Source organism: Thamnophis elegans, chromosome Z (assembly GCF_009769535.1).
Source record: "Thamnophis elegans isolate rThaEle1 chromosome Z, rThaEle1.pri, whole genome shotgun sequence".
Lineage (NCBI taxonomy): Eukaryota > Metazoa > Chordata > Lepidosauria > Squamata > Colubridae > Thamnophis > Thamnophis elegans.
In genome coordinates, this window is record NC_045558.1 from 98,883,948 (window position 1) to 98,902,033 (window position 18,086).

The window sequence follows — 18,086 nt, forward strand, 5'->3', positions numbered from 1 at the left end:
TTCGGGGAAAAGGGCGGCATATAAATGAAATAAATTCAATTCAAATTCAATTCAAAAACTGAAACGTCTTCAAAAGAAAAAAATATGAAAGTCCAGTTGCCTCCTGAAAAAGCACCTTTGGGATTTTATAGTACATGTTTCTAATGAATTTCAAGGCAAAAACGTTCACCTCCTTAGATCAACTGAGAAGAAAAAGTGAATTTGGGCACTGCAAATTTAAACATGAACTTGGAGGAACTTGTACGAATTTCAGATTCTTCCCAGTTTTCCCCAAGGGCCATCACACGAAGGAAGTTGTGGGAAAACAAGTTACATTGCAACTGAGTCATATAATTTCTATGAAAGGTTTGCACAAATCCACCTTTAAGGGGGAAACTGGTATTTGCTTGAAAGACACCATCTGTGTGTATGCAGAGGAATTTTCATTCTCATACTATTCTGTAACAATATATTCCCAGTCTGAAATGTGATCCTTTTCAGCTTAGAAGAAATAAACCATCCTGATGGTATAAAAACTTACCTAGTGCAGGCTCTGCACACTCCTTATACTGCTCCGGTGTACAAAATGGAGCATCCCCTGTATAAAATAAATGGGGTCATTTTTATTATAATCTTAGAAATGATGGCTTTCTTTCTAGAATGCTTAGGAAAAGCACTCGCAGGTTTCAATCACATAGTGGCAATCAAAATTCCCAAGGGAAACATGGCAATTAGAGATTCCAGGGATGAGTATTGCATTCCCTGATTTCTTTCTTCCTTTGTTGGCACTGTCACATTAATATAATGGAAGAAGATGGGTGCATATGTCTCTTCTTGTTTTCTCCTTTCTCAAAATGATTGGATTCCTAACAGTCTACAACTGTTTGGTGAGTTTTGAGCATTATGATTTGAATAAGGAAAGCATGAAGGGCATTCAGTGTGGAAGCTACTCTGTTTATAGAGATCTGGGAGATGTAGGTACGCATGAGTGTGAATATGTGCATGACTTTATGCAACAATTTTCATGCATCTATGCAGATGAACAGTCACAATTAACATTTATCTGTGAAATCAAACACTACTGTTAGAAAGACAACTGCATCATTTCCTAAATGCTTATCTAAAATAAGTTCCATCAAATTCATTAGGCTTTACTGTGGATTTTTTTTTTTTGGTTTGATTAAAAAATAAGTTTTTAAAAACTGGACACTAAAGGGACTTCAAGATTAAAAGAGAAGATACATTCAATGTAAAATTACAGAACATTGGATATATTGAAGGATATTTTTGTTGTATATTGTGAGAATCACTTGCTTGTGAGGTGGATGGTTATAAAAATGAGATAAAATTTGGTAAATTATATGGGATTAGATAAATGAGATAAAATTAGATAAATAAACATTTTTGAACAATGGTCTCAGAAGTTAGTTTTAATCGTGTCAGCCGAGAAATTTGCCTCTATGAAGATTGCGTCTAAGAGAAGAAGAACAAATTCTACTTGACAATATTGAGGCTGAGAATGATAAGAAGAAAGATGTTGCACTAGACATAAAAAAGCAACCAGCTTATGTGTTAATAATTAAAAGCGATATGCAAACAATAAACCAAGAAAGAGATCTGGATATTTTCCTATATTGGCTTTACAAAAGAGTTTTGCTAAACTCTTAAGTTTTAAGAATCCCATGAGAGAGAAAATAATAATAATAAAAAATCATTGACATTATTTCAATGAACTAAAGATTAAAATTGTTAGAAGTAAAAGGAAGAAATATAAAGTTGGTTTATTTGATCAAAATAAAAATAGATAGGATATTTCTGGTAGCCTTTACTGGATATTTTCTGACACCAGGATTGGAAAGACTGTCTTTAATGGTTTTGTTTATAGGTAAAAGATGGGATATAAGAAGAGATGGTCATTTGTTATATTTTAAAAGGAGATGATCAGTTACAAAAATTGTTTTTAGTTGTTGTGATGAAGTAGATAATCACTTATGCATTTCTCTTCTTTCTACATATTCTTCCTTTTTTATTTCTCTTCCTATTTTTTCCTTTTTTCTTTTCTATAGTTTCTGCTTTTTTCTTTTTATTCTTAATTTTTTAAAATGTGTATTAGTTTTTACTGCTGCAATTTACTATTAAAATGAATTCATTAGGGCTTATCCTTGTGTGCACCTTAAAGCATGCAGATTTACACAAAAACAGTGTTTTTGCCTCCTTGTCTCTAAAAACTAATAAAATGAAGGAAGGAAAACATTTGAAATAAAAAATCAGGCACATATTTTGAAGGCTCTGTAATAATTGGATATAAAAGCTCTTTATATCTAGCTATAAAGGTTTATTCCAATTGTTTCAGATTGGAAAACAAACCTCTATTATTAATACACTAGTATTTTGAGGAACATAACATTATTAACAGTAGAAACCACATCTGAGTGATTAATGTTTGAATTCTTTGTGCTGCGCCCTAGAGAGCATTTGACTTGGTTACTGAAAATAGCCCTTTTAGTGATAACCTGAATGTAAGAAGAGATTGAAAGATGGATGCAAAACAAACCACAATTATCTCTAGAGCCACTTATCTCCAGATGAGTTGGAGAGTTCAAAGATAGTTTCTTTTTAAAAAAAAAATAGTTTCTACATGCATTCTGTGTTCTGGCAGAACTCATTTCAAAAGACATACCTGGCATGTGAACCATTTTGCAATTGCAATTCTCTACCACGTAGCGGGTCTCACAACTGATCCTGCATGCAGTGATGCTATAGATGGGGAAAAACTCCAGGCCGAAATCTGAGGAGTGGCACTCACCCCATGGAGGTGGAAGGTATGTCAGCTGTAAGAAAAAGGTAGAGAACTAAATAACAAACATGTTTGTTTCTAACTATAACAATTCTAAACACTCAGAATTAAGTAAACATATGCATTTCAGTTTTGCACTGTTGCAGTCTTCAGACAGTGAACAGAATAGGATCCAGTCTGCTGTGGGGAAAGGAGCAGGAAAAAGTAAGATGGAGCTTGAGAATGGCTTGGGTCAGGGGTGGGTTCCTGCCAGTTCTAACCTCTTCTATAGAAGAGGTTCCACAAATCTACAGTGCCGTTTAGAACCGGTTCCAGCTCCCTTCCCCCGCCCGTCCACACATCATCAAGACGAAGAGCAAGAGGACGAATTCTGGGAGGTGAAGTCCACAAGTCTTAAAGCTGTCAAGTTTGAACACCCCTGGGTTTTTTTCCTAAAGGGTTAGGGGTGCATGGGTCTTGTAATTTGACAGCTTTAAGACTTGCATGCTTCAAATGCCAGCGTTTCTGAGCCAATATTTTGGTTGCTAAGCAAGAGCGTTGTTAAGTGAGTTTCACCACATTTTACAAGTTGGCCATGCCCACCAAGTCACATGGCTGGCAAGCCACTCCTACCCAGTCACATGGCCAGCAAGCCACTCCTACCCAGTCACATGGCTGAGAAGCCACTTCCACAAAGCAGGCCACACCTACAGAAGAGGTTCTAAAAAATTTTGAAACTCACCACTGGCTTGGGTAGAGTCAAAGGCACTGAAAAGAAATTTTTAAAAATCCATGCACCCCCAGGCAAGAAACATTTGGACAACTTTGGAAAACATTTTAAGCCCCCACTCCAACCTGTCAAGACACTAAGCAGTGGTGGTATTCAGCAGGTTCTGACCAGTTCTGGAGAACCGGTAGTGGAAATTTTGAGTATTTGCCCAAAAAATGACAGACCATGAGGGGAAAGCAGAAATGCATATAAAAACATATAGAAACAATACATAAGCATCTATCCCTGAATATACTACACATATGCAGAGAGAGATCTGCAAAGCAGTGTCTGCAAAGAAAAGAAAAAGATGATGATACAAGTCCCACCATCACCATAAGGGGCAGGCTGTTAACTGGAATATTATTTGTACCATCTTGCTTCCACCTATGTCTGGATGTGGCTCTATTTGCACATATGCTTTCCCTAGCGAGAAAGTTGCCTATACAATGTAGAGACTTAATAAATTTCTTTCTGTGGGTTGAAGCCATACCTGGCTTGTTTCCCCTCTCATGATAAATCAGTGGAAATTACATAAAAGGACTCAGGATTCTATCAGTCGCAAAAACACCATTGAATCATAAGGTTGGAAGGGTCTTTAGAGGTCTTCTAGACCAATGATAAGATTTGGAGTGTGGATGAACAAGAAACTAGAAAAAGAAATATCAAGTTCAAAAATGGGCCTAGGGCTACTGAGAAATTTAATCAGTTCATCCCTAAATTAGAGGCAGTTGGGTGGCACTAAGAAAGTTGATGTCCTTTTTTTTTCTAAATCCTTTTCCTTTCTGGTTAAATTACCCTGAACGAAGTACACACAGCCTATCACTGGTGCACACATACACACAACTACGAAGATCAATACTAAAGAAGAACACAGATAGATGCAATGTATTATTGCATTAGACAAAAGGCAATGCAATCACCCCCTATGGAGATGGTTGATGAAAGCTTTGGGGGAAAAATGCTAGAAGCCATGTCTGCATATTTTCCCTACCTTGTTAGATATTTATTACTGTATTTCATTTTTGAACTTTTTTTTAAAAAAGGCTACTTGTATAAGAACATAGTTCCGCTTAATACAGCACATGTAAACTCCAACTTGATAAGTATACTAATTTCCAACTGATATCTTAGTAATGCCATAACTTATTCACACTGGCCATTCTCCACACATACATATCTTATTTTAGAAAACCTGCACAATTTCAAGATATAATATACTGAAATAAATGTTTTACCACATCTTGTTATACGACTATTTCCAGCTAGGATAGTTTGTAGTATTATCATCCTTAATTGAGCTTAAAAATACTTGCTAATAATCATGATAGGTCCAAAAATATCTCCTAAATTTACAATTGACTTTTTAGGACTGTAGGTCACTCCAGAATAGAACAAATCCCATTCAGTCACACAAATGAGCATCACAGAGAGCATTTTATTTATTACAATAAGCACAGAAAAGAAGGAAAACAAAAGAAAAATAATCTATATAAGCATGCCCCATATGCAAATCAAAGCCATTTGTAAATGTATATTCTATTATATAATTAAATTATTGATTAGTTCAATTGCCATGGAAAATAAGTTGGAAATGAAATTTTAGTTGGCATATGCATCACCCAGTTAGGATTCCCAATCATAAAACACTTATTTGAATATAGAAAGAGAAGTACATTCTTTACTCCATTGGTCAACTGGGGGGAAATGGGCATTCTCCCAACACTGTACCATTAATTATTTTCCAATCATAAAAATGCACAATATCCATTTCTACTGATCTCTTAGCTTCCAAATCACTGGTATATATTTTAATGGAACATGAGATTACAAAAATCAGTGAGTTTTCTGGAACATAATTATGATGTAAAATAACTTTTCTCTGAAAAGAAATCACTGCAGCAGAAGATCACACCAAATGTAGCATTCTAAGTATCACATTTCCATAATTAGCTGAACCTATCAATTTTTTTTTCTTGAAAAGATTTGCAATAGCCGTTAAATAGTAATTTTTTAAAAAATTAATCATCATTTAAAATTTGAAAGTCACATAAATGTGTCATAGAGATGAGAAATGCTCTTGCTTTGACATTTATTTACTGGACACCCCGATTCCATATTCTAACTTTAAAGAAAAGTTAACAGAATAAAAAATTGCAACCTAAGTTAGTCATAAAATCATTTTTGTATATACTTCAATTTTAGAAAAAGGTTTATATATATAATTATAATTTGAGCAGATTGTGTTTTATACAGATTGATTTCACTGGACAACAAAGGTTTTGGTTCCTGAATATGTCTGGGTGTATCTTACAGATTTTGGCTGATAATTATGAAAATTACCTGTAATTTAACATATCATGTATTATTTCATAGAAATCTTATATTTTTACATAATGGCAACATACACTATTCAGTTGTTGTTGTTGTTCAGTCACTATGAGCCAAGGTGGCGCAGTGGTTAAATGCAGCACTGCAGGCTACTGCTAGATCAGCAGGTCAGCGGTTCAAATCTCACCGGCTCAGGGTTGACTCAGCCTTCCATCCTTCCGAGGTGGGTAAAATGAGGACCCAGATTGTTGGGGGCAATATGCTGACTCTCTGTAAACCGCTTAGAGAGGCCTGAAAGGCCTATGAAGCGGTATATAAGTCTACTGCTATATATATACTAGGTTGTGTCTGACTCCTCACAGTCCCATGGACCATAAATATGATAGGCTCACCTATCCGCCACTATCTCCCAGAGTGGCCCAAATTAATGTTCATTGTGTTGATGTTACCATCTAACCATCTCATCTTCTGCCGTCCCATTTTCCTTCTGCTTCAATCTTTCTCAACCTCAGGGCCTTTTCCAATAAGTCCTCTCTTCTCATTAGGTAACCAGAGCATTTGCACTTCAGCTTCAGTACCTCTCCTTCCAAACAATAGTCAGGGTTCATTTTCTTTAGGATTGACTGATTTGATCTCCTTGCAGTCCAAGGGACTCTCAAGATCTTCTTTAGTAGAACAATTTGAAAGCATCAATTCTCTGATACTCAGCCTTCAAGTCTCACAGCCATAAATTACTATTGGGAAAACCATAGTTGGCTATGCTGCACACATGAAAGAAATGGATGAAAACATAGAACTGTTGCTGATAGTTACACATTTAATACACCAAATTCAACTGAAGTACTTGGGGAGATATAAAGAGAGTGGCTCTTCTGCTTCGAATGCAACTTGAATATACCAAGTACTGTTGTTACATATGTGAAAGGAACAGCTGGGTAAGAGAATTGCAATACAACAACTACTCTATAGCTGAATAGCTATAGTGGAAATAGCTACTGTGAAAGTGAATCTTCACTGACATGTTGCACCTCATGGTCTTATATGATGTAAGACAGTTGTCAACTAGTTGAATGCAATTTGGTGCTCTGTAGTGGTCAATAAATTTCTCAACAACATTCTTGAATGCTTTTCAAGCAATTTTCTCTGGCCCCACTAACAAATCTTCAAGCCATTTCTCATTGATGACGTATCTGATCTGTGGACTAACAAAAATGCCTTTCTTAATTTTGGCATCAGTTATTCTTGGAAACATCTGACTGAAAAAAAACAAAAACATTGATCTTCCTTGTTCATCACTTTCACAATTTTTTTTTATCAATCTGAGTTTTATATGAAGCAGTGGCAAAAATATCTTTGTCATATCAATAAGTGATTTATGTACCATGTTTTTCTGTCTTGAACCAAATATTTTCTGCATTCATACAGGAGTCCCCCCCCCCTGAAAATCTAGGTGCAGTCAGTAACAAACATGGTAAAAGATTTAACCAGGACATTGCCACAATGAAAAAAGGGTATCAGGACAAATGGAATCCATCAATGCTGGCTGACTGTTGTTGGACACTGCAGCAAAATGCATCAGATATTGAATACAATCAAAAATCAGCAACAAAATGCTTGTAGTTCTGTTGAACTCATTCAGTATGTTGGAAACATTATGTGATTTAATACATGATGGTCATTAAAAGTTAATTTCATATTTCTCACAATTCCTACAAGATATAGTCCCATGATGGCAAACTTATGGCACGAGTGCCACAGGTGGTACGTGGAGCCATTTGTCAGGGCATCCGAGAGGTTGCCCTGTCAACTGGCCAATGAGCATGCACATAATGGCCAGCTGACTTGGGCCTTCCCTTGAGGTCATTTTTCGCCCTCCGGAGGCCTCTTTAAAGCCTCAGGAGCACAAAAAACTGGCCCTACAGGCAAACCATAAATTATTTCCGGATTCCTTGTAGGTCCATTTTTCACCCTCTGGACCCTTCAGGGGCCTTCAGGAAGCTTCCCTGAAGTCTCTGGGGCGCAAAAACCAGCCCTACGAGCAAACTGGAAGTGATTTCCAATTTGTCTGTAGGTCCGCTTTTCGCCCTGCGGAGCCTTCAGGGAAGCCAGAAGTCACCATTCCTGAACTTCTGGGTTCCCTGTAAGTCTATTTTTTATCCTTTAGAGGCTTTAGGGAAGCTCCTGAGGTCTCTGGAGGGCATTCAGGGAGGCATGGGAGGCTGTTTTTGCCCTCCACAGGCTCCTAGAAAGCCTCTGGAGCCTGGGGAGGGTGAAAAAAACCACGCCCATTATGACATGACCCCCCCCTGTGCTCCCCATACTTTTTCACCATCACTGATATAGTTATTCTGAAATAATATTTGTGTTCAGTTTGAAGGGGTCTATCATAATCACCAAAAGTTTTTCAGGAAGCAAAACTTCTGAAAAAGTTGCTATCCAGTGATTTATTTTCATGAAAAATATAAAATACCATTAGCAATCTATAAAATTTTAAATGGTAAATATCCAAATTACCAGGGAGACTAACACTAAATTCCTCTGAGGAGCTCCAGTTGCAGCTCTGTTAATCCATTTAATGGCTATGGTTGTCCCAGATCTTGAGAAACATTTCTACCAGGAGTGGGGGTGGGGGGAGTTCCAACACCACTGATAGCTTTAAAGCTTAACTTCTGTCAGTATTTAGCAAATTTGCCTTGTTTTACGTATTAAGTGTTTTGTTTAAACTATCTTTATTTTACCTACTTTTGTATTCTAAACTGCCTACAGGAAACAGGTTATTGGTAGTGAAATGTGATGCAGGTATAAATAGTAACAATAATAGTATAGTAACAATAATTTCAGCTGAAGAAATGTGAGTGTTCTTCTTCAACTTTAAAACCCAGAAAGGTGGAGAAACAAACTCTGGGCCAAAGAAGTTGTATCTGGATTCTTTCACCAAATGGTTGCAAAAACCACACTGAGGGAAGCCTGACATAGGTAGCATCAGAGAGGTTCTTCTAGAGGACAGAATTATCAGTTTCTTTTCTGACGGGGGCAAAATGCCATTGGAGGGCCTCCCTGCCTCAAGTGCCTCATTTACATTCTCCTATCGAGATAATAGCGCAGCATCTGCCACCATTTAGTCATCTGGAGAGGAGAGCAACACCCATATGCTGCAGATACTATGATACTGGTGAATAAATATTCGTCAACCCTGATGACCTGCCGTCTGTTCCAGACTGGCTGCTGTGCAAATCTTTGAAGTTGTTTAAAGTGGGTTGCAATGTAGATGATGAGCTCGGCAACGATAGAATAAATACATATTTAATTTCAATGTTTCCCAGGAAGCCAGCCCTGAGTTGAAGTCACATGACCCTTGAGCTGGCCTAATGTCTGCAGGAAAGGCATAGCTTGAATGCTTAATTGGGCCTTCCTGGTTGTGTCTTTGATGTGTAGAAATGGCAAAAAGAAAGGTTCACTTTGCTCTGGGACAGGGGTCAGCACCCTCAGCTCTGGAGCCACATGTGGCTCTTTCATCCCTCTGCTGTGGCTCCCTGTTGCTGGTCGGCACCACAATATTGGGAGGAAATTTCGGTTGGAGGGGGGAAGCAGGGTGTGCTTCTCCCCTGAGACTCTATGGCAAGGAGTAGGTTTTCTGGTCAGCTCCACAATTGATAGGACTTTCAATTAGGCAAAATAGAGGAAAAAGGATGCCATGCTAGTAAGGAAACTGGACTTCTGGTTGGCTCCAAAATTGAACAGGGGGCTTCTGATTAGACCTTCTTTGAGTATTTAAAGTTGCTGACTCCTGCTTTGGGAGAATGCTTTGTCAGGGCCACATCTGTGACCTGCAGTGGAACTGGAGCCAAGAACCTGAAATGTAATGTACATAAAATATTTAACTAGTGAGGTGAAATGTGAGGTTCTAGTGATTGGGCCAGTGTTTCTCAACCTTGACAACTTGAAGATATGTGGACTTCAACTTCCAGAATTTCCATTTCACATTTTCACATCTTAAAGTTGTCAAGTTGAGAAACATTGGTTCAGATTGATCCAGAGAGATTTTTCTTTGCTATTAAAACCTCTGGAAGAAAAAATGGGATAGAAGAAGAATGATATTATTTATCTAGATCTGACCAATTTACATGTTTTTCTTTCGTCAGAATTGTGTAGTTATTGAAAGTCCATAGTTCAATTCCTTTAGTCTCCAAGGTGGATTCTTTTTGTTGCCTTGCTGCTGGTTAGCGATGCTCAAATTGTGCTTTTGCTTTTGCCATTGTACACCAATCAATGGACTGAATACCTTTCATGTTCTGACTCATGCAATCAAGATTATTTCTGAAGTGTTTCTCATTACCCACTCTTAAAAAAGCACTGTTGGGCATGATTAGAAGCTTAATTTCCTTGGTGGCCACTTGCTTGGCCCAAGTAAAAGAGGTCAGGGCCAGACCGTTCTGTTTCTTCGATCTTCTTTTCCTTCCTAAGAAATTATATGTTGTCACTGGAGCCAAATGAGGTTTATTTGTTGAAACAATAATAGCAAGATATACCAAATTGCTTGGTATCTTACAACCCACAAACTGTTTTGCTATGATAAGCATAGATGACACCTGGTAATATAATTATGGTCTCTCTCCCTTTAAAATACTTTAGTCTCTCTGTCCCTGCCCATCAGAAGGATTACAGAGGTTATCATCAATATATAGCTTTGCAGCAATCAAGTAAAAGAGACTTAAAGTTTCTATCTCTTAATTGGAAAGAGACTGAAATAATTTTGGCAATTTCAATTTGATAATGGAAGTTGTAATCCAAAAATCTGCTAGACTCTGGTCAAAGGAAAATAAATAGGCATCTTTGTAATCTCACATTTATCAGGATTAATTTGTATCAGTATTTATCAAACTTGGCAACCTTAAGATGTGAGGATTTCAACTCTCAAAATTCCCCACCTATCCAATTGAATAATTATAATAATTTTAAAAGTCAACTTTTCTCTGCCTGTGAAAAAAATATATTAAGAATTAATATATAATTCTTTATATATTATATATCTTTATATATTATGTATCTGTGCAGAGATACTCTGAAACAAGAAAAAGTATTCAAATGCCTGGTTTCCACATGGAAGAACTTTGATTCTATCATCAACATAAAGTGGCCATTTCCATCCATCCAACGAAGTCAATTTGGTTAACAAACAACATGAAATAATCTTAAAGAAGAAATGAAGGGAGCAAATTAAGAAACGTATCAGTTCCTATTTGATGGTTTTTGCAAAAGAAAAGGAGGGAGAGAAATCAGATGCAAGTGCTAAGCTCAACAGACAAAGAGAGCAGATGAACAAAAGAGAGTCATGGGCAGGCTGAAATGGAGAAGCAATTCTACTTGTGTGATCTGATGTGATGTCTCATTAAAGAACAATTATTTCTTGCTCTTATTTCAGTATTCAGCAAAAGTCAAGGATCATATATTCCTTCAACGTTATGGGGAGGAACTTGCAGATAATTATTTGGAAAATAATAGATTGGAAATGGCTGCCAAAAATGCAAGAAAAATGGTGCATCTAATACATAGCCAAGGGATCTGAATTTTATCAGATATTTATTTTTATGTAATGTTTAGCTATCCCACAGGACTGAGAATATCATTTATAAAAGGCTGTATATGAATGATTTCAATAAAATAAATAATGAGAGGTTTTTCTATAAAGATTGTGAAGGAATCAGCTGTGTTGGGTAAGAGAGAAAGGCCTCTGAATGTGCTGGGACCAGGGCCGGATTTTTCCTATAGGCTAACTAGGCTTCAGCCTAGGGCCTCAAGATCAAGAGGGGCCTACATTCAAATTGTTAGCAAAATTAAAATTACACTATTCTAAAAACAGTGAACACTAAAACACTGAACCGAAAATAAGGAGAAATTCTATGCATATGACTAATAAACAAACATAAAAATGTATTGGTTAAGATCATTCCAGCGCCGTGGCAGTTGGGGAGCCCGCCCACGTTCCCGGCACTGGCGGTCGGGCGAGAGGCGCGGCCACTCCCAGTAGCCGCCCCGTCGATGCCGAGCCCACCAGCGGCCAAGCAGGTGAGGGCGAGGGGGCCAAGCCGGGCAGCTGAACGCAGCAGGGGAGGCGGCTGGCCTCTCTGCCTTTGCCGCAGAGCAGAGCCGCCCTCCGTCGGGAGGCCAGCTATATATATTGATATATATCACAGTAATGATGTATTTTATTGTCTCTCATGTAATTTACAAACTTAAAAATGGGAGGAGAAAGAGCCTCATAAGTGGAATAGCTAGGGCCTCTTTTCATCTAAATCCGGCCCTGGCTGGGACAATGCACAATGTCACTTTCCAAGAAGATAAGTGGTTTTTGCTCACATAGGAATGCAGTGTGGAATACATTAAGCCTTGATAGATAACATTAAGTGAATTAAGTTGAAAATTCTGATGAGTTAATACAGAAAGCTAGACTACATGAAAGTTCCTTAGTGAAGATATATGGCTTCCTATTTAACATTCATCTTATATCCCTCAAAAAATAAGGACGATATCTAGTCTTCTGAAATGGTACCAACCCACATTATGTTTTATCTTAAGTTAAATCTAAATTCCCCCAATCTGCTGCAGCAAAAACCTATTGTGTCACATACCTTCCACCTTATATTGCTGAACTTCTCACATGATGATCACATGATGTTCTCACATGATGTTACTACTGTCATATATTCAATTGCAAACTGTTATTTCTGCTGGGATGTGAACCGTAGTGCAATGCTTACAGAAAGCAGGTACAGACTGGGAATGTTGTTTGGCATAGACTTGATAAGACAACCAACTTCCCTTCATATATCTGGGCTTGCCATTCTCAAAATATTTTTCTGTTGGTCAGGCTGTTTTGGGAGTAGTGGGAACTGATGACCAAAAGATTGGAAGGATATCATGTTGCTTCCTCCTGCTTTAGATGAAAAGTCTTTACTGCTTTAGTTTCTAGAGACTAATGTTTTAGGACAGCAATCCAAGAGCATTTGCACATCCATTCCACAACAATCCTTCTACTATTGCCTCTGTTTCTCTTGCCAGCTGACTTCTGTCTAATACTCTCTGTGCCCTGCATCAGCTGTTGCTCCTCAATTCACCAAGAGTCTATTTTCTGTTATTATAACCAATGTACCACATATGGCTCCCAAGTCACAGAATGTATAATGGCAATCCCTATTCTCTTTTTCTAAAACCAATCTCAGATATTTTTCTCATATTTGGATGGTCTTTCTCTCTTTCCACATTGCCTGAACATTTCACAAAATGAATCTCAAAGGCCCACTTCTGCCTTCCTACCCAGTATCACATCTCCAACCTTTTTGCTTAATTGAAGCTTCTTTAATTTTTATGGTCAAATTGGCAGAAATTGTTGTTTCAGGAAATATTTCATCTTCCTCAACATGCTGCCTTTGGCAGCATAATAACCTGAAAAGGAAACAAAGATTCTGCAGCTTCAGTAATTACTTCCGTAATACTATAGTGTGGACTAAACATGTACCAATACCATAAAATTTATTTTCAGAAGACATTATGGATATCTGCCATTCTCTTGTTACAACAATTGCTGGACTTTACAAAACCACATTTATGTGTGCACAGTTACTTTTCTTATATATGATCTAGAACCACAACTGATGGGAAAAAACATGAAAATGCTATTGCTGTTCATTTATTCATAAGCAAATAAAAATAAGGACAAGCTCTGCTAAAAGAGTCATTTAATCAATGTGTTGGCAAAACCTTGGCTTCTCCTTGATCTTAAGTAAGGCTACTTCTATGCTTACATTTGAAAAAGCTGTAGGTTATGCAACCATGCCAGGCTATATACTAGAAATATTTCAGAATAGTGTTTCTTTTGTGATATTTTTTCAATGGTAATCTCACATTCATATAAACAGCACAAGACAGACTGACATGCAGTTTAAACCTCACCCGAAGAAACCTCTTTTCTGGAAATTTATTTACACAGTTATTTCTATGAATGATTCGGAATGAATCAGGACACCAAATTCTGGGAATTCTTATAAAATGGCAATTCACAGGATTCTTGGAAGTATAAAACTATTATAAATCCAATTCAAGTTTCTTCTGTAGTTATGATCTCTATTTTTTTTTGCCTTCATCATAATTCTCAATCCATTCTCAAAAGTCAACAGATGAGACCCAATCTCCAGATCAGTCTGCTTTTGTTAAGGTTGTCATCAAAGCATTCAACCAAGAAAGGTTTTCTTCTCTTTCTGCCTTAGAAGTAAAGCAGGCAGGTACCTAACCTACCTGAGAAAAATAACTTACCCTTTGTTCTTGCATGGCTACAAAAGTTTGGAAACCAGGTGCCACACCAAACCCAAGTTCTTGAACAAATGGCGGCTCAGACTGACTGTGGATCTGGACTTTGACTCCTGCTTCAAATGTTGTTTCATCTAACAAGAGAACAGAATATATGAATCAACTAGAGAATACTGCGTTCTTTAGTGCCACATAGGTGCTAAACTATATCATTACAACCTGTCACCATTATGATTTGAATCTTGTAAAATCTTATAGTCTTTTAATTTTTATGGCTAAAATATGCTGTGATGCTAACTCATACAAAGAGTTCAAATGCTACTACAGAAACATAGGGGGTACCAGTAGATACACAATACCAAACTCAATATGAGATAATTTAATTTCAGTGTAAACCATAGAGAAATAATTCTCTTAAGTCCCAAGGGTTTTCTCTAGGAAATCATTTATAATTCTGTTTTTAATCTCTCAGTGCAGATATTATATCATGATGAAATCCATACTGTATCAATTCTCCTCATCCTTTTTTAGAATAATAAGTCCATTACAGAGTTTTTCTTGCTGGTTACCCATAATTAAGCTGTCTCCCAAAAACTGGCTGACATTAATGTCGAAACTCAGTAAAGCTCCTAGGATAATTAACATCACTTCTATTTTTTTCTGAGTTTGGTAACTATGCAGATTTAACTCTGTTGCATGGACAAAACAGTAGTTTTCAATCCTTTGTTTCTGCATAGTTACATTTAAAAGTGTCCACTTTGTATTATCTGAATTACTATATCTGAATTTCTTCAGAATAACACACATATGAAGAGTTTTTGAAGAGTGGACTGGAAGCTCAAACTAAATGCTAGAGGAAAACACAGATAACCTCCATTTCCTGGCAAATACCACCCTATCTTGCAACGAAGTAACAAATAAATTGATGCATGTATTACTGATACATGACAGCATTGAGAATCCATTTTTCCCTACAGATTATCTGGGAATTGGGGTCACTGAGCTGTCAAACACATCCTCTACCTGTTTGGGGACTACCAGCTAATAACTCTTTATGGCATTCTCTGCATGTTTGTTCACATTTCACAATACTTTTCCATATTCAAGAGAGCATTTTGTCTCCCTCTGTTCATTTCAGCTCACCTGACAGCAGCCCTCTAGAAACTCAGCTGTCTGCCTGAGTTGCAGATGGCAGAGCTGCACAGGTAATTCCAATACGTCCTTCGCATTTGGCAAAAGAAATCACCACAGCAAAAAACAAAACCCTTTTCTAGTTTAAAACTCCTTGACACTGAGGTCATTTTCTTCATTTGGTTAATTTTAGTTGTTTACTCACAAAGCAGAATAATGAATTGATAAGGTGGAAGTGACAGTTGGAAATACAAGTGGAATCTCCTTCACTAAATGTTTTAATGTTGTGTTTTTTACAGATGCAGCAGAAAACATAGTGGATTTGGTCAGATTAATGCAGTTTACAAATGATGTACAGTATTATTTTCTGTTGCTGCCTTTTTTCCCTTTAGAAACATCTAAAAGATAAGCATAATTTGGCAATCTGTTGTGTGGGGGAAGGAAAAGTATTCAGCCTGTTTACTTAAATACTTTAAGATCTGCACAACTTCAAATAATTCTGGGTAAAGTGTGTTTGTGTGCGTGTGTGCGTGTATGAAAAAGGCATGCTTCTTAGTTCTAATAGACTAAGTTGCTTAACTTGAGTTGCATTGATCAGCGACAGCCATATTTCAAGCTCAGCCCTGTCTGGTCAATACTCCTACCATCTGGGCTGATTATTTTGTTGAAAGTTTCACTTTGCGCACATCTGCGAAAGACAATCTGGCACATTTCACTCAAGCTGGCAAAGTGTGTGTGAATAGAGACACTTCGATTTATCATTACGGCTTCCCATTGTTATTTCTTCATGGTGTTATTATGACTCTCTAATGTGCAAAGAACAAGCCTGCTATTTGTCAAGGAAAATACCAGGAGAAACAAAAATACAGAGGAGAAAGGGCCCAACGAAAGGCCAAAACTGGGGTTGAGTATGAATGCTGAATTTCAAAACTGTATATAATGTAATATTTGCCAAGACATGAGTGGTATTTAAGATGGGCTGTAGATCAGTTCTTTAGTTGGGTGTTTACAGGGTTTTAAAAACAGTTGAAAATGCACACATTATGCAAAATATATAATTACTGTTATCTCCAACTGCAAGGCTATGCTGGGCAATACTTTCGAGTAAGAAAGTCCATGATAACAGAACACAAAGGTCCATTTGTGGACTAGTAACATACCCATTATTACTAGATCCACCACTGCACCTTGCTATTTGTTGTGTTTTTATCCTGCTGCTATAAATAAAATGACTCTTAGCAGTTTACACAATATAAAACATCATCAAAATATCCACAGTATAAATTGAAAACAATTAAGCAAAATCATATCATTAAAAAGTCACCTATTCAATTAAATGGATGTTAGATCTAAGCTAAAATGCTTTATGAAACTAACTCTGACCTGAAGTGAATGCACTCAGCGAGAAGGTCAATCTGATTTCAATTGGGAGACTTTCAGGAGGCCAACACTGCTACTGAAAAGCAACACCTTTTAACTTCAGCCCATACAGATTTTCAAAAATGGAGAACCATCAGCAGTTTCTTCTCAATGACCTTATGGGTTGGTTCTATTCCAGCTGAAGTTAACAGTCCTGCAAGTACTCAGGTACTGAACTGTAATGGATTTGGTGTGTCAAACCCAGCCCTTTAATTGAAACTGGAAGTCAATCAGCAGCTCAAGGATAATATGCTCATGTGCTAACACATTGCATTTTACATTTATTGCAGTTTCCAGCTACAAGGTGAAGGTAGTCCCATATAGACAATGCTGCAGTAGTCTAACCAGATGGCAATGAATGACACAAGTTACGTAGCAAGGTTCTCTTGCACTAAGAAAGGCCACAACTGGTATACCAGGTGAAGCTAGGCAAAGGCCAATTTAGTCATGTCTTCTAATACTGCTTCAGCAGGAGTCCTCTTTTAAGACAATGCCTTCCCATTAGAAGACAAGACTGGGGTCAGCACAATCTTAATGGACACATAGTATTGTTTTTACTGGGTTCAACTTCAGATTGTTCTGCTCCATCCAGAGCCTGATAAATTCTTGGCTGATCTATCTCTTACTCAGTTTAATAGGATGACTGAGCTGGCTCACTCATTATAAAACTTATCTCCTTTGAAAATAGTTTACATCTCATTCAAAAAAGGATGGGGAGCTCTGTACAAGTTGATAAGGTGCAGGGTGGGGAAGAAGGATCTTTTCCATCATGACCGAGTTTGCACAAATGTGGCAGAGTATTAATGGTGATGTGCATTTGAAGCACAGTAGATCAAACATCCCATTAGAAATAATGGTTATGATTGGGTGCACATCTGAATATGAATGCCTTCAATTTGCCCAATATTTCAATGAAATGCGTGTGTTTGTACATTCCTGGATATTGTTAATCATCCATAACAACATCCATTAAAACCTGTAGTGAGAGAAAAGTATTGTTATCGGTGCTGGCAGCCCATGGAGTTCCAAGTGCAGTTTGACAAAAGGTGCTCAAAGATGAGAATATTTGTAGCTGAAGATTGAACTGTGAGGTCCTTGATGCTTTGTTGTTTTCTTGCAGATGTTCATTACTGAACTAGGTAACATTATCAGTGCTAGAAGGAGTGAGATTTGTGTTTATATACAAAGAGCTTGCTCTGTCAGTGTTGGTGGGACAATGATGATGCTTCTTGATTAAGGTTTACTGTTTGATTGTCTGAGTTGGTAGTTCCATGATTAGGGTACTGTTTACTTACCTAAACAAAAAGGAAGTATTGATTCTCTTCAAATCTGAGGGAAATAATCAGAGCAGCTTTTTTGTAATGAAATCTAATTCAT

General features: G+C 37.3%; 1 protein-coding gene across 1 annotated transcript in view; it reads right to left on the reverse strand.

The window, feature by feature from the left end:
- Positions 1-18,086, reverse strand: part of LOC116522271 (acid-sensing ion channel 2-like) — a 584,351-nt gene that overhangs the window by 18,158 nt on the left and 548,107 nt on the right. The window contains 3 exon segments of the mRNA XM_032237078.1: positions 521-577; positions 2,660-2,810; positions 14,166-14,293. Coding sequence (XP_032092969.1) covers positions 521-577; positions 2,660-2,810; positions 14,166-14,293 — 336 coding nt within the window.